The sequence below is a fragment of the Tetrao urogallus genome (genome assembly GCF_951394365.1).
Source record: "Tetrao urogallus genome assembly, chromosome: 1".
Taxonomy (NCBI): Eukaryota; Metazoa; Chordata; class Aves; order Galliformes; family Phasianidae; genus Tetrao; species Tetrao urogallus.
The window spans coordinates 141667125-141689427 of NC_136813.1; the positions used below are offsets into that span (position 1 = coordinate 141667125).

Sequence of the window (22303 nt, forward strand, 5' to 3'; positions counted from 1 at the left end):
TACTTTCCAACACTGAGCTTAACGTGCCACTCTGTGCCCTGCTTTAAAAAAAAAACACCACGTGATAGAGATTCTACAGCTCTGTTATCTATCAGGACTCTTCACACTTCTTACATTTAGAATCACTTTTCATCCTGTAAACCTTTACCTAAATCTCCCACTGCTGCAATTTAAGGCTGTATCTTGTTCTGTACAGTTCAAGTCCACTTGTGTACACAACGAAAAGTCTAGCTGGCTTGCAGTACTAAGAGCAAATGTAAAGTCCTCATCTTCCTAAGAATTTCACTATTTATCATCTGTTCTCTCTTTTAAACAGCCAGAAAAGAGGTTTGACTTTCCACCATATGCTTTAGTACAGAACTAAGATTCACTTCGTTCTCAACAAACGTGTTCAGACAAAATACTTTAATGTCTAGTATTAGCACATATGTGAAGTTCTGAACCTTTTTTACTCCATTTTTTGCTATCAGAACAGGTAGCAAAAGCCTCTTCATATGCTTTTTTTCTTGTCTCCCTGGCTGATATTGCCATCAGCTTGGTAACAACATTCTGCTGTTTTCTTTGCAAATAAATAATCAATAGGGATCATTAGGAGAGTGTCCCTGTATGGATTCTCACAGCCATTATCTCATGCTTATGTTCAACCAGCCATCTTGAAATAATGACAAAGCTGAGCCTTTCAGTTCATCTCTAATTTGTCTTCCTTTTATCCAGTATCAGCATCTAGAAGTAAAACAGAGAATCACAGAATATCCTGAGTTTGAAGGGACTCATAAAGATTATTGAGCCCAACTTCTGTCTCCACACAGGCCCACTCTTATGTATTACATAAGAGTGTAATGTGTATTACATACATTACACTCTTACGTAGTACATATCATGAATGTTTTTCTTTCATTTCTTATATATACAGAAAAAAATTATTCAAAACTTCAGTGTTCTAATTATTTCTTGATTATTTTGCAATATACTGGAACACTCAGTTAAAGTACAGAGAAAGAACACAACTTCCTTAACAAGTTCCAGTCTTTTCACATTATTTTCAAGCACAGAATCTCTGGTTATCTTATTGGGTAGCTGATTATGAAAAGAGCTGCCATGAAGTCTAGAGAGACTTAAATTGGCCATAAATAATCTTTGCACCATCCATCATCACTAAAAATGCCTCACTTGCAGCTCACTGTCCTCTTTTTCTTCCATATATACTTTTCAGAGTTGGATTCCCTCTTGAAAATACCAAGTAGATGGATTTTCTACGTTCATAGAATTAATAATAGAATCAGAGAATGGCCTAGGTTGGAAGGGACCTCAAAGATCATCTAGTTCCAAGCCCCCTGCCATGGACAGTGCTGCTAATCACTAGATCAGACATTAGATCAGGCTTCCCAGGGCCCCATCCAACCCAGCCTTGAACACCGCCAGGGATGGGGCATCCACAACCTCTCTGGGCAGCCTGTGCCAGTGCTTCACCACTCCCTGAGTGAAAATTTTCCCCGACATCTAAACTAAATTTACCCTCTTTTATTTTAAAGCAATTTCCCCTTGTCCTATCACTATCTGCCCTTGTAAAAAGTTGGCCTCTCTCCTGATTACAAGCTCCTGCCTGGCTTACTTCAAAAATTCCAGTTCCCAGCATTTTCTTCAGATCCCTACAAAGGAATTATTTATGACAAGTAACAGTAACACCTGAGTGGGGTGTTTTCCTTCCTCCTATTCATTACCTCTGATACCCTTACCTAAAGCCTTAAGTCCTCAGCTTTCACCAAACAATTAGAACACCTCTCTTGGGAGACTCGCTAAAAACACAGCTCCGAAACTTCACCTCTTCTTTTACTGATTCCTCCTCTTTCCCGCTGACTGAAGATCCATTTCTGTCAGCCTGTCATTGCCACAGGTAAGCTTTCTATCAGTAGGAGCTTTTCCATTCCCTGTCTGCCCCTAAGCAAAACTGTTTTTTTTTTTTTTTTTTTCCAAAAGCAGTATCCTACTCTTAGAAAAAATAAAGGTAAAGGTATGTTCTGTCCTCCACTGTATACCAGATTTCATGTTCAGAGACTGCAGTCCAGTATGCTCTAAAATACCATTACGCTTTGCCTCAGGTTGACAATATTATTCTATATCTGGCTCCCCTGAGTGAATCTGCAAAATAAACTATTACGTCAATCAAGAGAAAAACATTATTAATTGTTGTAGATTTCTTGTGGGGGGAGGTTCTGATCTCTTCCTACTGGCAGCAAATGCAGTAATAGCAATTTTTTTCTAAACGGATGTCTTTTTTATTTGATTTACAAGCCTACTGTGTTTTCAGTCCCCAAGGTAGAGAAGTAGCTACTGATGGCAACAAAGTTCTTCTTTGTAAAAGGCCATTTTTAATAAAGTTCAGGTAGTTTCTGTGACTAGAAAACTTACAGGCCTACAACAGTCACCCAGATGAGCAGTGCAGACAGAGGCCATTTTGGATACAAGAATCTGCTGTGATACAAGAATCTTCCAGCAAGAGGAAATAAATCAATTCCCCCAGAACAGCCAAGTGTCAGACTAAGGACCTGCCCTTTTTTCTGCACCGATACTCAAAACTAATAACTGATCTGGGGTAAAAGGTTTTGGGTACCCAACCTGAGCCTTTCATACATTATGAATTTTGGGTGGTCCCAGGTGGAGCAAGGAGTCAGATTCAATGATACTTATGGGCCCCTTCCAATTTGGGACATTCTATCATTACATGATCCTGAAAAATGTGGAGGGGCCTTCTTTTTAAGCAACAGAAAAATTGACTCAAAAACCAGGTAATGCAAGCATAGTAACATTCAACTACAAGCTGCTTAAAATTTTACATAAGTGTTTTTACACCTTAGGCTGTAGAAATTAACCAGCTAAACCACTGTTCACACAACGAATCCATGATCTAGGAGGCAAGGTCCATCTGGCACACACAGACCAACTAATCATGTTGCTGTTGAGATTCCCACATTGTTTTGTCTTTGTCCAATCTGTTCTTCTCTGACTTACAGAACTGTAATGTGCTGCTCCCAATGGGGAGCTTCTAGTTAGAAGCTGATAAAACAACCCTTCAAATAGGTAGGAAATGCAAATTAGCACCAATACGGACAGGACTTCAGTATTTTATTGTAGCTAGCAGGTGACAGACAGTAGGAGCATCATTTCAGAAAACTATTTTGCTACTTTTTTAGGGCTTCTCTATAAGGTAAACGTGCACCAGTCTAAGATGACATGTCATTTTAAACAGCTATTTGTACATCAACTAGCATAATATCCCACATAACTGCTTTCATTGGTACACATGTCATTTTGGATGTTGTTTCAACTGAGCTGAAAAAAGATGTTTTAACACTGTGATAATGCTATCCTGCCAATGACACTTATCAGTCCTGGTGTAAGTTATGAAGTTTTTTTTATGTCGATTCTTTCTCTCCACCTGACTCAATTTGAACATCCTTACTGCACCACAAATCCAACAACACTTCTGAGGCAAAATGAAAATGAAAAAAAGTGGAAAACCAGGAGCTAAGGACAGAGAGAAAACAGCATTTTGTAAGGGAAGAAGTAGCGAAATATGTAGCAAAACAACAATTCCCTTAGTTTCAACATTTGCATTTAGTTCATCTGCCTCTTGAACACAATAAAAGCCATGAGTTCCTGAACCAGCTTTGTTCAAGAAAGAATTTTCTTTCCATCTCCTTGCAGTGGTCTTCAATTAAAGCCTGCAATGATGAAACTCGCTGAGATTGACAGAGGAAATAAAAGGAGAGAAGCCACTGAAATGCATCTTCAGAAGATTATTAAATGTCCCGCAGACATTGGTGCGAGTGACAGCCGCCAGAGCTTAGTGAAAAAAGAGAACCAGAAAATTAAACTTCTCATTGGGTCTGATGATGATTAATATCTCTTCTCTGATGAGCTGAAACTGCTTAATCATTGCTATTAATATCAAATCACTGAGGTGCAAGTATGGTAGCTGAAGAGAAAGGGGGCATATGAGAATGTTTAAAACTAGGGAAAGGAGGAAAAGATAAATAATTTTTGTATGTTTTGCTCCTAAACATTTAACCTGCTAAAGCAAGAAACACAGAATGAAGCTGAGAGTCACTACCAGCAGCTCTGAAGTCAGGCTACTGTGAGGTAAAGCAGAAATCTTGGACAAACAAAGTCGCATGACTTGAAGGAGATAAGTAGTAGATTTCAACTGTTTGGTTAAAGGCATTTGAGTTCCACGGGAAGATGTCTTAATTCATCACAGCTCCATTCAGGTGCATGTGAACAGGCAACTAATACCTTCACCCAACTCAAACGTGTTAGGTAATTGCTGTTTTCAGATTTACTTTTCTCTGTGTATATTGGCAAAGCTTTAAAGAGAGCCTGTTGGAGTTCCTTGGAAACCAATAATTACTGTAGTTGTGCAGACAGATTTTTATACTGGCTCCTTATAAGAATATCCTGCAAAATGCAACCTCTCTGCAGAGATTTTTCCCTTAAACCCTTGGGTTTGTAATGCACTGAAGCAAGAGGTGAAATAGCTAAATCCATTACAGTTAATACCCCTAGAAAACATTCTGTGTGTATTACATTTTCAGACCAAAAGAAACCTCAGTTAAAGTCAGTGTAGATCACTGGAGATACACATTATAATAGTCTGATTAGTAGGGAATAAAAAGCAGACTTTTAAAGCACTCGGTCATCTGAAAATATTATTCCTGCTAAAGTTAACAAGCAAAATCACTGAGTTAGGTTAAATTAAATCCAGTGATTGGCAGGAAATTTACTGATTATGAAGTATTAAAGCTGTGGTATTAGTTCAGTGTGATTTTAGAATGCTGAATGACTTAACGCCGTGAAAAATGAAAAGTCTTCCATTTCTTAATGCTACAAAGTAACTTGTAAACACTGTACACTGGTGTTACGTTTTATTTGGAGAATCTACCAGATTGCTAAAACATGACTTTATGAGCCTTGATCTCATGAATAATTTGTTTGCCAAGCTAATGCTCAAATAAATCTTGTTTCTTAAAGTTAATGCACATTTTTAACTTGCAGCTGAAACTATTTGATTTGACCTTCTCTCAAGGATTTCTTTTTTCCACATCTGAAAAGGTATTGCAATCTGAACCCAGAACAAAGAACACACTGGGGAAATAGTTTTCCTGAACAGGGATGGCAATGGATCATCCTGGTAACTAGTTTCTATTAGCTATGGTAAGGTTAGTAATTATCCTATAAATTTATTTCTTTTTATAAATAGCTATATGTTTTACTAACCATGGTGTTCTCATCTCTTGCTCTCAAGGTGATACTTCTTAAGAGTTCAATTTTACGTGCTGAATTATCTCATAGCCATGACCACTTATTATACATGAAATTGTTAAAATGATCCTTTTAAAATATCTTTTCCTCATCTATTTCTCATTTTTCACTTCCTCCAGTGAGCTAGAAAAATCTGGACAAGGATAAAAGCACGAATCCTTGAACAAGGGGGAATAATATGTCTGAGAGATGCTAGAATCCTCCATCAGCTTTAAAATTAAGTTCAGAAGCCTGGCCAGAGGTAAAGTTCTGTTAAATTTGGAAGGCATGGGTCAGAGGCAGGGATTACTGGCTAGCTTTATTCTATCAACTCAACAATGTAATACGGTCTGCACTACCCAAGATATTAGAGACAGCAATTGTTAATAGTCTCTCTGATGCTAAAAATCTACAAGTCTTCAAAAGCTGAGAAAATATCACTAACTGTTCTGTCCAATTTTTTTAGGAGAACCTGAAAATTTGCCTGCCAATTCCATTTTGAAAAACAAATAAAACAAAAGACTGCTGCAACTACTCTAGGAGAGATGTACTCAAGAATGGAAGGAAAAATCAGTGATAAAACTCAGCAATTGGACCTAAGGATCTTTTTAGGTCCTTCCCAACTGAACTGTTCAAAAAAACATGAAAAATAGAAGAGGAAGAAAATGGTGAGAAGAAAGGAACACAACTTCCACTGAATTACTATATTTACTCTACTTAATCACATCATAAACAGACAGCTCCTCCACGTCTTTTGCACTAGCAATTTCTTCCACTCCATTCCAGCATGTAAGAGTATTTCCATCTTCTTGGCTATGGCTTTATTACAGCTCCAGATACACTCCTCTCCATATTTACAAGAATACCATCCAACATCCTCTGAAATTACACTACACCATCACAACCTCAGTCTCCAGTATGGAGAGCAAAATAATGATGCTCTGGTAGCACCAGCAGCTGTAGATGCATTGGTTTCAACCTATTACTTAAAGACAACAGTCCCTACCTAGAAACCAGTGCATAAGATGAACAGGCTGCTTCTGCTTCTCAGACTGGCCAGTGTTTTGTCTAGCAGTACCTGTGCTAGCTCAGCTAACAGCCATCACAAGCACCACAGTCACACCTTCAGTTCATTCTGTATTTTGGATTTTCCAATTCAGGACTTCATGTCTTAAATCCAATCTTGTAAGCTACTCCAGGTGTCAGAAAGTGTACACTGGTGTAAAGTTACAAGGTAATTTCACTGAGCATCTACAGGAATAACTGTGCAGAGAGCAGATCATGCATCTTTTATTTAGAACAGATACAGACCCGTTATTACAAGCTCAGTGGCAGAACACCTCATTATGAAACACTATGCAGACAGCAAAATATTTTAACTAGGCTTATGTAAGTTGTTATCCTTAAAAAACAAAACAAAAAACAAAAAAAAACCAACAACCGTAAATTTACCAGAATAGAATCAAGTTCTGTTACGAACTATGCATTTAACTTAGGAAAATGTAGTGAATCCAGCATTCTTGCAATTTCAACTGTAGTTATTAGTTTGAGTCCTATTACTTTGAGTCCTGTTTCACAGAACTATGCAAAAGGATGGGCATGCTACGGGTTGGAAAAAATGACCATATCAGGATAGTTCAAATGGCTTGATTGTTGTTAAATACAAAGAAAACCTCAGGCTAAAAATATATCATTCTCCAGGTCACCAACTCTTCCTCCTATTGCTGGTGTCTAAAGGTTGAGTGAACCACGTTGACTGCTGTCAGCCCATGTTATTTTATTTTTTGTTATGTTAGTTGTGCATTCCACCCAATTCTCTGAGGAGATCGAAGTATTTTAGAAGCCCTAAGATTCAAGTCTCAAAAAAACACACTGCAGAAGGCAAAGCAACATGAGAGGTAATATTTCAAGGGACAGAAACAACTGCTCAACTGAATGATTCAGTGACTGAAAAAAGTTTGAAAAGGGTAAAGAGGGAATAAGGTGATGTATGGAAGATGCTGGGTTTTTTAAGCTAAGCATAACTAAAATGCATCCATCCCATATCAAGACATTATCTTTCATTCTCTTCTGCTTTTCCTAAAGCACCCCACAGTATTATCTGCAGAAAACTGGAAGATCGGGCACAATGCATGAAGTATTTCTCGGAATTCATTCTGACTTGTTCTCCTTCTTGCATTAAATGCGTATTTAAATAAATATTCAAATTAGAAGTTTCAAAATTACTGAAAGACACTACGAATACAACATGCTGTCCAATAAGATTCTTACCTCAATTCACCACAATCAAACTGCTAATTTTTTATTTCGATCTTTTCAAGTATTTCTATTTCATGCATTTTTTTCCATCTTGGATGTACACATTTGTTGACCTGCTTGCCTGTTCACCCCCAAAACACAATGGCAAATTTCAAATGACTTTGTTATAGGGAAAGAAGTTGGAGGTAATGAAGCTTCTACAATTGTCAGGAATGTGTAAGATAGATGAGAGATGCTATACATTTTACCATTGAGAAATACAGTGCAGCATGAGCTCAAGATTTATTTAGACACCGAGAGACCCATATGGGAGCTAGGTTTTATAAATACCCTAACTGTGGGAAAAGCAGCTTCAACATCAATCAGCTGCATGACATTGATCACAGGCTACATTAGTTCCAGCACTCAAAGAAGGTCTGGCATACCTATAGAATTACATATTTTGCTTCAAAAAGCCAAGCTCTACTTGTTAGGGGGGTTGGGGATTCTAAAAAACATGATGGTTGAGTTCATCTTACTTTACAATTTTTTTTCTGCAGAAAAGCATTTTCTACTATAATGTCAGGAAGTGTCCATCTTTAAAACAGAGAAAGAGGAACTATCAGGAAGTAGCTCTCCTATTACTAGTCTTCCATGCAGCCCTGACAAATCTGGAGGATGTTCATTCCTCTTGGAAAGAATTAGCTTATCTTCCCATAATGTAACTTCCATAGTTCACATTTTTCACATTTTTTTTTGTTCAGAGAACAGAGAAGAAAGAGATGAAACAAAGATCTTGAAAAACTCCACAGATTATATTCAGAATACAATGCTGTTCCTAAGAAGCTGGCAGTTTGTTCCCTCTCAAATAATTCCTTTCTAATCTGATCTTCATGTTTCTGACAAAAATGACAGACTAAGAGCCAACATTATTTAAAACAAGCCAAGACAAAGCTGGTAGACTTCTTAACCCCCCTCCCCCCGCCCAAAAAAAAAAATAAATCCATCCAACCAAGTGGTGCATGGAGAGGAAAGAAAGTAACCTTACAGCTTACTTTACTCTTACGAAAAAATAAGCATATCCTTAAAAAAAAAAAAAAAAAGAGAGAGAGAGAGGAAAGGTATTGAAAGTGAACAATTGTCTATGTAATGTAATGTTATTCAAAGAAACAATATTGGGCTTGCTTTATCTGATACAACATCATGACAAAACAAGTGATCAATTTTGCAAGTTATATGGCATTTCCTGAGACTAAAATGTATTGGTTTAAGAATGGGAATTTCTAGCAAGCTAAGGAGGAAACAGCACTGACACCAGCATTTGGATGTTAAGCTTTCAGTGGACCTTATTTGTTAAGCTTAAAGTGTATTGCAGGAACACAAGCATTTACTTTACTTGAAAGAGGGATAGAGAAGAAAACCAGATAGGCATCACAACTCCTTTTTACTCCAAGAGGTTTCTCGTGGCCATGCTGCACTTTGGCTCACTTTCTCTGAGTAAGGCCATTCTTGCTTTGCCATAGAAACTACTTCATCTTTCCAGTCATTGCTCAAAAGCAATGTTTCTTTATACAACAGGGAGAAAAGCTCATTATTTTTTCATATTTGCTTCTTAGTTTTATTTTCTTGCAAGATGTGCAGGCAAGAGTTCTCATATCCGTAGAGCAGAACCTATTTCTGGTGATACTGAATTTGTATGCTAAAAATGATGAGCAAAGAATCAGATTCACCAATTTCACAGCAGAGACCTTGTGGTCAAAAGCACACTTCAACCAATCCTTGTTAGTACTCCATGCATCCAAATCACAAGAGTTTCACTGAAAGAGAAGTTTCCCAGGATAACGCAACACAACTCAGTGCAATCATGAGGTCTTTACTGTGGTGACTGATTTTACACTGTAGGGATCTGCTAGTAAAAACCACTGACATACTAAAGAAGATATCTTGATTGCAGCTGAGATAAAGAGATGCTGAAGTGACAACTGTCAGCATATCTCCTAAAAAAATAACGGAAGAGAAGTAAACCACTCCAGGATGGAAATACGCACAGAAGCAGCATTCAAGAAGGGGTAAACAGGAAGCCAATCTTAACTAAAATACATCTCCTGCTGTCCTGTTCTGGCTCTTTTACCACAGCAATATCCTTATTATAAGCAGAGGCATTCTTTCAGGACCTCCTTTCTCTGAACTTTATTAAAAAGACAGGATCAATACAGAGCTTGAAACTTGTACTTTAAATGGACATTGGATTAAATTTTCTTGCTTAATCCTGTTGAGATACACAAGGGATAAAATTCAAGCAAACTGTGCAAATCGTAATGAAAAAATGCAATTTCAGATTTTGCCTCTTTCTGATTACATTGTCTGTGAAAGGATTATTTTCTAATATTTGTTCATCGTTTGCAAGTATCTGATAAACATTTTAGCAATTAATTACTTATTTGCTTCTTGCTATGAGCAATTTATTGCAAGCATTAAAAATTCAAGCAGTTTTCATCACGCACACAGATCATGTGATAAACTTTTGGCGCTTAACTGTAGAAAGCTGAACTCCTAGAATCAGTTGTCTCATTCAAGTATTCACAAATATGACTTCAAAATCTGCCTCCCATGAATATTAAAACTGGATATTCATTGTTCCTGTTAGACAGTCTTCCCAATTAACATATTCACTAGAATATTTATGGAAAGCATACACAAAAAGAGTATGAACAGCATCAAAGTCAACCCATTTAAATACTAAGATGAGTATTTGCAGCCTTCCTTCATTTCACTTTATTGTATTTTATGAGGTGTTTGCCCAACTCTGGTTTCAATCACCCCTACAGACTGCTTGGACTGAAGTACAGTCTCTATTAGGGAATGACAGCTGCCCAACACATGAGTGAAAAGAGGACAATACGGGAAAGTAGGAAAGAAGGAAGACCTCTTGATCTTAAAATTCTAGTCCAGAAGCTAACGAAAAACACACTCAACTTCATCTCTCTCAAAGACACCCTACATGATCTCAAACAACCTCTTCTCCAGTTTTCATCTGTAAGTTACATTATTGATTCTTCCTTTGCTGTGATACATTTTCTAAACAGAAGCCCTGAACAGACATTTCAGGGCTTCCACCTTCAAGCGGATCCGCCACACAAAGACTGGTAACTCCAGTGTATTTTCATCCTGTCAGATGGATGTGATGGTAAACGTGCTGAGGGCGCAAAGCCACAGTGGACACTCCTCTGAGGAATCAGTGATGTCAACTTACACTTCAAGTATCCATTTTACTTGACCTCCACAATAAAGGGGATGGTAAACTGCAACATATATGCGAAAATGATGCCATTTCTGAAGCGACTGTTGGTTAGTGAAATTGCTGTTTTCTTCCTAATGAAAATTCATTACATATTACTTCAGTTTCCTCTTCTCTGTTCTAAACGCATTCAATCCTACCCACTCTATTTCTTTGCCTTTTGAATGTAATTTAAGAATATTGGAACAATTAGCTTTTTCATTCAAAGTAACTGATAACTGAAATTATGCTGCCCTTGTGCATCATTAAAAACAACAACAGTAACCAGGTACATTCTAAGGCTATATAACATTCAAAATCCTCTTTAATATTCTAGTTCACAACCTTAATAGACATTTATACTTGATTAATGAGGCTTTTAGTAGCTACTGCTGTCACAGCTTGGATAATGAAACCTCCAATAAATATTTCAAGGCAGTGTTTGAGTGACAGCTGCGATGCAGGAGGCTGCCTTGCACATAGGTAGTTCTGAAAGTAATGCCTCCTATTTATTTCCATGGAAACTGCAACAGACAACTACAAAACAGTATTTTTCAACGTAATCGCCACCACTGGCTATGCATTTTTACCTTTGATAAACAAGCCTGCATGCTGCACTCATAAAAATCCACGGGGCTGTACTGAACTTGGATTGTCTTTCAAATTGCTGTAACCATGGCAGAAACACGCTACCCATCGCCTTAGTGTGCTCACATCCACTGCGTGGTCTTCCATAAACGTTCAGCAAGCATCAATGAATTTCAGTGGGTTCCATTTTCTCCACATGGAGGAATTCAATGACACACCTTCGTTTCATACACATTTCCATGTCAGACACCGTTTTATCAGACTGCCCCTGCTGCCATCTGTCACATGACAACAAAAAGTAATGAGATATTGGTGGGAAGATTCAACCTCTACTACCACACTGCCAACATCCACCTCTGTTGTGGGCAAACACAATAAAATAAGAATTACTTTCACAGCAGACATCACCATTTCTGATAACAGAAACAAAAAACAAAATGAAAACAAAATTTCCTTCTACAGACTTGCAGGCTATTTAAAAAGCACACCAACGGAACTGATAACATTGGGGTATATTTTACTTTATAGACCTACTAATAAAGTGCTTAAAGGTTTTTAAATGTGGACTCACCGCTATGCTATGGCAAACTAATAACTGAAGTCCTCAGATATATGAAAATGAAGCAGTAATGTAATTGTTAATTGCATCAAGAAAAAATAACTTTAGGATGCAGCATTGCAGATATAAGTACTGAAGAGTCATTTGCTTCCAATGCTCTGAAACAAACAAACAACTGCAGAAAGAAGAAGACTACAAAATTCTTTGCCATGACAACTCAGCTAGCTCAACTAGTTTAGCTTAGTGGAAAGAAAAAAAACAACTGAGAAGTGATTCAACTGCTCTATGTGAGTACCTGTAAAAGGAAACACACTGAGCCTTGACAGTGAAATTAGTATGGATTTAGCAAGGGTAAATCACATATGTCCAACCTGACCACTTTCTGCGACGTAGTGATTATAGCTGTGAATATGAGAGACCAGTAGATGCAATTTTTTTTAATGTTTCCCACAGAATTCCTCTATCCAAGTTGGGGACTAGACCTTCTGGGAGGACTTGGGGTCTTGCTGGACACTGCGTTATGTATGACCCAGGAGCCATGCCTGGACAGCAATGCAAGCTGGGAACAATCAACAGGAACACAGCAAAGAGGCTGAGGGAAATGACCACTTCCCTTGACTTGATACTGGACCACATCTGGCATATTGTGTCCAGCTTGGGGCCCTCCATTTAAGAAAGACATTAATGAAATAGGCCTACAAAGCTTTTTGTTTGCTGAATTGCTTGCTTGCCCCAAGAGAGCCAAGCTTGTTCAGCCTGGAGGTGATCCAGGGGACTTACTGCATGGCTCCAGTTCCTATAGCAGATGCAAGAAGATGGAACCAGGCTCTGCACAGACATGCACTGTGTAGGATGAGGGACATCAACCACCAGCCATAAACAAAGGAAGTTGAAAACAGATACAGCAAGAAACTCTCCCACTTGATGGCAGTCCAGCAGACAGTCAGCAGTGGCACAAGTGGCTCAGAGCAGCCATGCTGTGTTTCCATCCTTGGAGGTTTTCAAGATATGACTGGATAAAGTCATCTGACCTGATCCTGTTTAAACAAGTTCATCCAGAGAGCATCTGGAGTCCCTTCCAACCTTAAGAATTCAGTAAGGCTGTTCCTTTAATCCAGTGGAGAAAAGTGTAACAAGAACCATTTACTTGAATCTGAACCCAGAGGAACTGAAAAGAAAATTCCTAGCAGCACCTGTGTTTAATCACAGACACCTAGTGCCAGAAGCTGCAGAGGACTCTCCGCTCCCACTTGTTTCAAATCAAAGTACCATGCTGTTGGGGCATTTTTTACTCAAGTATGCATTAACACATAAAGACATTAATACATAAACTAATTGTGCAGACCAAAGTGGTGCAAAAAACCAAGAAGTCAGATAAATTGAAGAACAGCTTCAACTGTCTGGCCATTAATGTACAAGCTTAGGAAAACGCTACTTATTATTTGGTTAAATAAATATTTTAACTTACCCCAGTTTTCAACCAATAAATTAAGATTCGATCACCCCTCAGCCAAATAGTAAAATAGAATAAAGTAACATAAACAGCCACAGAGAGATAATGGAAAGAGTTAATAACTTTGCATTGCTTGCAGCCCTTTTCCAGTGCCAGGCTTCTTAATCAGTAATGTGCTTTGCTCCCTGGTTTCATTTAAGATTAATTCACACTGAGAGCTTTAAGTCACCTCAAATAGCATGTAGAAGCAAATTTCAAGATCTGTATTGAGCCCTCTGTAAAAACAAAGGATTCTACACGCAGGAATTTAAAGCAGTACTCCATTTACAATTGTGGACACAATTAAAATAGTCATTACAATAAGGCAGCATAATATTCTTCTAAAAACAAAAAGGTGAGGGCTGCATTTGCTCAGCTTTTAAAAATCAAACAAAATCAGCACTGTTCTGACTGCTAGATCATTACCGTTCAAGTATGCAGCCAGCACCCCATATATTTTCAGTTTTATGTGAATCCCATAAGTGTTTCATTCTAGAATGAGCTCACAGAGTTACTGCCCATTGAGGCAGAATTTTAAGTAACCAAATAAATTTGCATAAGCAAATATTTATACCTGACATACAACTAATTCAGAGATGTAAGCAATATGCACTAAAAATCTTTAGATGCCCTTACTTGTAATTTAACTTGGAATCCAATTTTGTTTTGAAACCAAGCACAAATTGCTCAGCCAGGATTACATAAAAGAAGCTTGCTTGACATTTAAAACAATGAATTTTAAAATTTATCAGACTGTAAGCTGAACAGTTTTTGTGTTTGAACAATTTTTAAAAGGATGAAACACCCTTCCTCATGTTAAGATAACTAAGAAATGGTTTTTAAGCTTGCCAAAATAACATGGCTACTGACAGAAATGAAATGCTCTATCTTTAAAAAACAAAATAAAAGCAACAAAAAGCTGCTTAGTAACTAGTAATAAGGGACACAACATTTTCTAACCTCACCTAACTGCACTGAACTCGTTCAAGAACAGAAGAAAGTTCATCAGATACACAGCTGAAAAGGCAAAGTACTGCTTGTTTCAGGTCTGATTATAAAATCTACCTGTTATATGGCTGCAAGTTGATATACATACGCAAATTTGAAGATCTCTGCTTGAAAAATGCAGAGGAAGGAGAGCTGTCCCAGGTGTAACATCCAATGGCCACCCACAGGGACCTGGATTCAAATTGATTTTATAAAGAAATATGCCTCAGGTATTCATTGATTTTTTGTGTTCATCCTTCTGGCAAAATAAGCACAGAGGCAGTGGCCAGAACTAATAGTCTTCACACAAGGCAAATGGCAAGAAAACAGCCTCATGTGCTTGCAGGTTTCAGCCACGTTGGTATTTATATATAACCAAATTGGAAACCCATAAAACATTTCATAGAATTCAGCTTTTAAAACAGGGCATAGTGTTAGTAGCAAATGGACAGAACCTGGACAGTACCTGGACATAGCTCCTGTGCAGGAAGAAGACTCAGAAGTAATACAATTATTTTCTTGTCTTCTTTTGCAGAACACCCCAAATGAAAACAGAACATCTCGGGGGTATTCACAATGACATACTGGCTGCTCTGTATGGTGAAAGCAGACTAGCTGCACAGCAAGTCCCAGATTGAACACTTCCCAGGCACTCTGCTAGCTGCTCAGCCAGGTGTTGTTCAGGCCGTGTATATTTAAGCACTTTTTAGGAAATGTGATACAGTTATACTTAGGTTGCTCTGAAAGTAATGTGTCCTATTTGTTTGCATGGAAACTACAATTGATACAAAGATCATAACTGTTTGAGAGAGCAAACTGTCAGCTACAAAACGCTATTTTTCAACACAGTAACCACTATTAGCAATGCATTTTCACCAGCAATGAAGAAGAGCCTGCATGCCACACTCACCAAAATCTGCATGGCAGGGCTACACCTATTTCCATTTTGACCTCCAAGCCCACACACTCATTCCCCAAACAACAACAATCATGGATCATTGCATGGGTCATGGTTACAGACACAGAGGGCAATGCAGCATTACCACTGTAGGTGTGGAGAATGGTTAGAAGATGGCAGTGCTGGGCAAACCTAGCACTCTGAAAGTTTTGTTAACCCTCAATGCGCTATGGGATGCACTGAGTATAAGCCCTTGTCTCATGATTTCTTTACTGCAATGTTTACTTCACAGAGCGTAGTTCCACCACACCACCTCCCATTCCACAAACTAAGAACCTGTTTCTTGTTTCAGAGAGTAGAGGCCCACTCAGGCCATGAGGCCACTGGACAAGAGACAGCCTGCAGATGAGTGACCCCCACCTAGCAGAGTTCACAACATACAGAACCATACTAGGTACATGTTTTCCTGGTCTTTACTGAAGATAGATACACTTCCTGCTTCATACCACAAAATTAAACTCCATGACCCATACCATCCATACATATGAAGACTCACACACACATCCATAAAAACAGGAGTTGTGTAAAAAGTGCCCAGAATACATATTTTTTATAATTCATACCTTTTTAAACATTTCTAAACAGTATTAAGAGCAGAACTGAAAATAAGACAGTAATTTTAGTAGAAATGAAATCTTACAGTGTACAAGATAGATCCATCTTTAGAAATCAGAAAACACAGAGGTCAAATAAATTAGGGAAAATCAGAGTTTTGGTTGCATTTAAGCTCAAGGACTAGAGGAAAACTGAACAGCAATTAACTGCTCCTCAGCAGTGAGAACACAGTAAGGAAAGCCCTTTGTTGAAGTCTGCATGTTGGGAGCCATTTTCCTACACAAATCAAACCGGCTTTATTTAAATAAAACCAGCGATGCCTGATGTACGTCTGTCTGCTCCAATGCAAATCATTCAACACACGCTTTTACCCAGCCATTACTCCCCTCCTACCTTCAAAACTCCCAGCAAACAGATAAATCCACGTTATGGCTGGCACGAAGAGGACGGTCAGAGAGGCAGCCAGGAATTTCCGCCTCCCTCTGCAGATTCCCAGCATTCTCTCAGGAGTTTCAGATTCCCAACCCAGTGCTGTTCCTATGTTGGAAGCAAATAGTCCACAGCCTCCCACATATTACTTCCTGAAAAGGAAAGGAAAACATGTTTCAACAGCTTATCTCTCTACAGAAATGAGGACTATGCCAGTATTCCTAAAGAGTTAGAAGATGAAAGCCAAAAACTGTGTTATTGCAATTGCAAAGCAGTACTCATTTCATTGTTTTCACTGTTACCCATAACTACTTAATAATAAAGCAAGTTTTAGAAGTCCCCTACAGGACCATCAACAGAACACATCGTAACATCTAAACAAACACTGAGCTGATCTCACAAAGAATTGTCACCTCTATTTGTCACATACTCGCTTCTCATTTACTCTAAAGACATTCTTGATTCTTTGATGCCTATGTGTGGTGATGCTCCCTGGACAGATAAGAGAAATCCACCCACCTTCCTTCACCTGCTTCCAAAGAGCAAAAGTCACATCACTGAATCAATGAGCTGGCTGCAGGTGGTCATGAACTCAAGACAGTGATTGAAGAATGAATGAAAGGTAAAGTCTAGGGGCTGAGGGGTGCTGTTAAAAATGACCAGTTTGCTAAATGCGTTGAGCTCAATGCAGATGAACTTATGAAAGAGAAGGGAAAGAAAAATAGGCAAGGAAGATTCCTTAGTCACAAACAGGTGGTATGAGGACCTTCACGCTGTATGCTATAATAAAAGGAGATTCTGAAGAGCATCATCATTTTTATGCGCAAAAATAGGATCTTAATATATTTAAAATAATTGTTATGCATTTCACATGCTCAGATGGCAGAATAATCTAGTGATACTTACTCACAGGAAAATGAATATTCCCACACCAGACATGCAGAGCACATGTTTTACATACCTTGCTTTATATATATATTTATATATATATGTATTTAAAGGAAAGCAAGTACAGAAAGGCTGGTGTTAAACTAGAGAGTTGGAAAAGGAAAGGGAATCATTAAGTTGAAAAAGTTCAGTTCAGACTTTGTGTGAAAGGGCTTCTGTTTCCTAATTTTAAAAATTGGTGTGCAAACATGATAGAGAAAGAGGAATAGACAGAAGCAGAACAAGGAATTTCCTAATATGAACCTTAGGTTCATCCTTAAACTAGCACTGTAACTGAAATCAGTAATTAAAGCATTTCTACAAAGTTCAACAATATTTTAACAATATTAACAATAACTACTGTGTGCCTCTAAATAATGTCTGTTCTCAACAACTCTGCATATATTCCCCTGAAAGTCAATTCTGAAATCCAATTACAGCAAAAAAGAGAATTATAGACAAGAGAAGAAAGTTGAGACAACTTGGCGGCAGGGGATATCAGGCTGCAGTAATCAGAGAAACTTACAGCCCTTCCTCAAATGTTCAACAGAGCCCACATTACTACAAAAAAAAAAACCTCTTAAACTATAGTTTAAGAGACATGGCAGCACTTCTGACCTTGGAACTGATAAAATAGAATATAATTTGTCCAGAGCCAGCACAAAAAGCATTCCATTGTGTCAGCTTTTCACCTGAGTGAATGCCTCACCATAGAGATTCTGCAAAAAATATGTGGACAGACTTAATATGAACAGCTGTGATATTAAAGACACTCTGCTACACAGAGACACACATTTAGTAGATAAATTGTGGAGGATTCTTAACTTTATTCACTTAATTTGGATAGCGATTACATTTCATTTCTTTTCCTTACATCACACAGCTGGTACAACTACTCTGAAGAGATTCCTTTACATGACTACTTGAAAGCACAGATAATTCTCCTGGGTTTTGTGTTCCACACTTGCTATTTGTATATATGTTGCAAACTACTACACAAAATCATTTACTTGAAGTAGAAATTATATATTTCTCCATCTATATAACATCATGGAGTGCGCCATTAGCATCAATCAATACATACGAAAATAATCTTTGAAGTAATTAACTCACAAGCAGGGTTACTCTCCAGTAGCAACATTTTGCAATGCAGTGTGCTTTAGTCACATGCTGCTCCTACCAGCGATACCTGTGAAGCCCAGAGAGTCAACACTGAATGTTCCTGAAATGATGCTGTTACAAATAAGGTGGTACAAATTTTCAGGATAATGGCACCCAGACTACACAGTCTGAATTATAGTAGTACTAGTGCACTAATTCATCCTCAGGCTGCGTATTAAAAAGAAAATCAGTTTTTCTTACATATTCTTTTAAATACCCAAGAAAATGAGCTTCCTGAATAGAATCACAGAATGGTTTGGGTTGGAAGGGACCTCAAGGATCATGAATCTCCAACCCCCTGCCACATGCAGGGCCACCAACCTCCCCATTCAATACTAGACCAGGCTGCCCAGGGCCCCATCCAATCTGGCCTTGAACACCTCCAGGGACGGGGCATCCACAACCTCTCTGGGCAGCCTGTGCCAGCACCTCACCACTCTCATAGTAAAGAATTCCTCCCTGATATCCAACTTAAAACTTCCCTCCTTCACCTTAAAACCATTTCCTCTTGTCGTGCTATTATCTACTCTTTCAAAGAGTTGAGGTCAATAGGTCAATGAGAAGGATGAAATATATATTTTCTGTCCCATGAATGTAAAACACCCTAGAAAGTTAAGAAAGTATAAGGAGCAACACTGAATTCGCAATTCAGTTGCAACAGAAAGGCAGGAGTGTGGGACATTCAGTCTTTTGCAAACTGTAATTAATCAGAAAAAAAAACCCAAAAACCACAGTCGTATCATTCTGTATATTCATGCACATCTTTCAGCTCACTAGGAAGATATTTGGGAAAATTCCTGGAATGGCAAGTAAGCGTGTGATGGATCACCCTGGTAAATGCTGACGTACTTCATTTTGTAGTGCTTTAAAGGAGAAAAGATCCACAAGCTATTTTAAAGGAAGTTTCCACCTACCTTCCCAAGTTCCAGAAGCAGTGAAATGCTTCTTGAGTCTTAGATACTAGTTTCCAGAGAATATAATCACCACATCTACTGAATATTTTTTTGCAACTAGACAATGCATCATGTGCAAAATCTACATAAGCAATTCTATGAAAGGTCCATGAATGGTAAAGAAAATGCTCAGCTTAAAAGGGAAGATTTTACTCAATCATTTATTTTTTATACATTTTACTTTTTTTTTTTTTTTTTTTTTTTACCTAACATGCCAGCATACAAATTGAAAGAAGATAATGCAGTTCTTAAATGAGTTTTTCTTTCAATTCATCAGGTTTCAGCTTGATGTCTGGTCTGTCATGAAAGGAAAGTGACAACGCTGGCTGAGCAATGGCTGAGCATGGAGCAGGGCAGCACTGTGCTCCTTTCCATCACATCAGCTCACTGTTGCGTTTAAGACCCCTCCCACAGCATCCTCTGGTCCTCCACACTCTAACTTGTCGAGGGGTCTTAAAAGCTTATTGCAATTATTTTTAATTTAATTTAATTTTTAAACTTAAAAGTTTATTGCAGCTGAGACAGTCCAACTACCAAATAGCCAACGGATCCTCCACGGAGGTGATGGAGTCACTCACTGTCCCTGGAGGTGTTCCATAATCGTGTGGATGTGGCACTGAGGGACACAGTGAGCATCACAGGGATGGGCTGGCGGTAGGACCAGGTGATCTTAGAGGCCTATTCCAACTTTAATGCTTCTATGATTCTCTTAATTTATTGTCCAATGTTTGTAGCTCAAGATAAACAGTTTGAAACACGGTCTTCACTCTTTCAGGCAAAATCAGATTTTATGCCTCTACCACAGATACACAGAAGTCATATACATTCAGGGTGTTCATCTACAATTTTTAATGTACTGAATATGCTCCACGGGTGTGATGTCATTATTTTTTAGAAATCTGATGAAATAAATAATAGCCACAGCAGTTGACTGTAGGCATGCCATCATGTATGTCGTGCTGTCAGCCAGATGCTCTACACTTCTGAAATTCAAGAGTCATAAAACCTACTGCACATGTACAGATCAAAAGTCAGTAACACAGCAACCTCAGGCCAGCTTGATTGTTATTAACCATGCTATAAAAGGCTAAGAGCCTGGACAATGCCTGTGTGAGAGGTCGCAGTGGGAATTAAAATAAATTGGGTTTCTCATTGCAAAAGCTTACTCATGACCTCCTTACTACTCGGCAACAGTGAGCTGAAAGCCTTTCATTATCTTTGCATATGGTTAAACGCTTCCATTAACCACATTACCTTGTCAGAGCGGTAGCTTTGTTTTAAATCAAGGATTATCTCCTCAGCTAAGCATGAGGCAGCTCTCAACCAATATGAGCAGCACATATATTAAAGCATGTAACACAACACTAATCACATTGGTATTCAGTTTCAATTCTTTTTTTTTTTTTTTCTTCTTCTTCCAATTATTGCATGACAGCTCAACCATGTCAGATATCCAGCAGGAGTTTGGTGGAACAATGGAAATAATTACAAAAACAAAAATCAAACACAATTAACTAGATTTAACTGCTCTACTATAAAAAGCTTTTCCAACCACTTCATACAGTTTCTTGCATTTGTTACAGTTAATCTTATCCCAGTAATCTTCTGTTTGTTTTCAGAGCAACCGAGATGAATACATACAGTTAAAGCTGTTTATACACCAATCCTGTGCCTTGGCTTTGCTGTGTTTCTTCAATTAATGTTATCTAATTCTTTCTGCTTTTCCACACTTGCAGTCATAGAGTCAATGAACAATTTCTGCTGTAAAGCTTTCCCTTTGGCTCTGTGTCAGTGTAGCATCCATCCTTTAAGAAAGATTTTTCACCAAACTCAAAATAATAATAACCTAAAGACAAAAGCTATATATCTTAGCCAGTATTTTTCAAATGTTAATTTAAAATACTGTTAAAGTGGGGTTATAAGGAGTTTACTCCATGATAGTCGGCTTTTTATTTTGTAAGAGGATTGCAGCTTTGCAGTCTTCCAGTTCTGGAAGCTCATGGCCATTGACATTTTTACCATATTAGAGAGAAGTTTGATGCCATAAAGACAGCACAGTGAAATAAAAGATAATTAAATTTTAAATCTTTATTTAGATAAACATTCCATTGCTAATATGCTCCACTTCTAAAGTTATTAAAACAGAAACAGCATTCTGAAGGAAAACGTCATATTCTCCCTCACCAAACTCTTCCCTCTCTTACATGGAACACGCCACGGAAACAAACCTAAGGCTCCCTTCGCTTCCATACTGCCTGAATTTGCTTGAGTTGCAAATCTTCCCCACTGTATCAGACTTCTCAGTGCATTTCTGGAGGCATTCAAAGCCAGGTTGGATGGGGCCCTGGGCAGCCTCAGGTGGGGGATGGCAGGTCTGCTCATGGCAAGGGTTGGGACTGGGTGGGCTTTAAGGTCCCTACCAATCCAACCCATTCCATGATGCTACGATTCTATGGTACCATGCCTTGAGGGAAGGATTCTGAATAAATTCAGATTCAGCACCCTCCTCAGAAACCACCTTAAAGGAACAATTACAGCAGTTCCCAAATGCTACCAAATTTACTGTTTCTCAATGAGTTACAAGAAAATAGTCCTATCTATAATAGAGAAACTAGCTAGTAAGATGACAGTACAAATGAGTTCTGCTTTGCAACTGTGCTAATTGCTCACAGGACCCGTAGGATTGACACCTTCTTTTATATCTTCACTCAATATGTGCTGTGGCTCAAAGAAAATTCTGTTAGTGGTCTGATAACTAAAGCTTTCTAGAAGTTTCCAGGCAGCAGGGCTGTAAGCAACACTATTGCAGGAATGGAGATCTATCTGGACAGTAGTATGGTTGCAGACAGAGAGAAATAGGTAAATAAGATACTTTCACTTT

At 38.3% G+C, this 22303-nt stretch overlaps 1 protein-coding gene across 3 annotated transcripts in view; it reads right to left on the reverse strand.

The window, feature by feature from the left end:
- Positions 1-16451, reverse strand: part of LARGE1 (LARGE xylosyl- and glucuronyltransferase 1) — a gene marked incomplete at both ends in the record, with an annotated part of 197781 nt that extends 181330 nt beyond the window's left edge. For all 3 annotated transcript variants that reach the window (XM_079545305.1, XM_079545304.1, XM_079545303.1), the window contains one exon: positions 16346-16451. In XM_079545305.1, the coding sequence (XP_079401431.1) occupies positions 16346-16451 (106 nt within the window). The remainder of the gene's footprint in view (positions 1-16345) is intronic.
- Positions 16452-22303: the final 5852 nt, after the last annotated feature.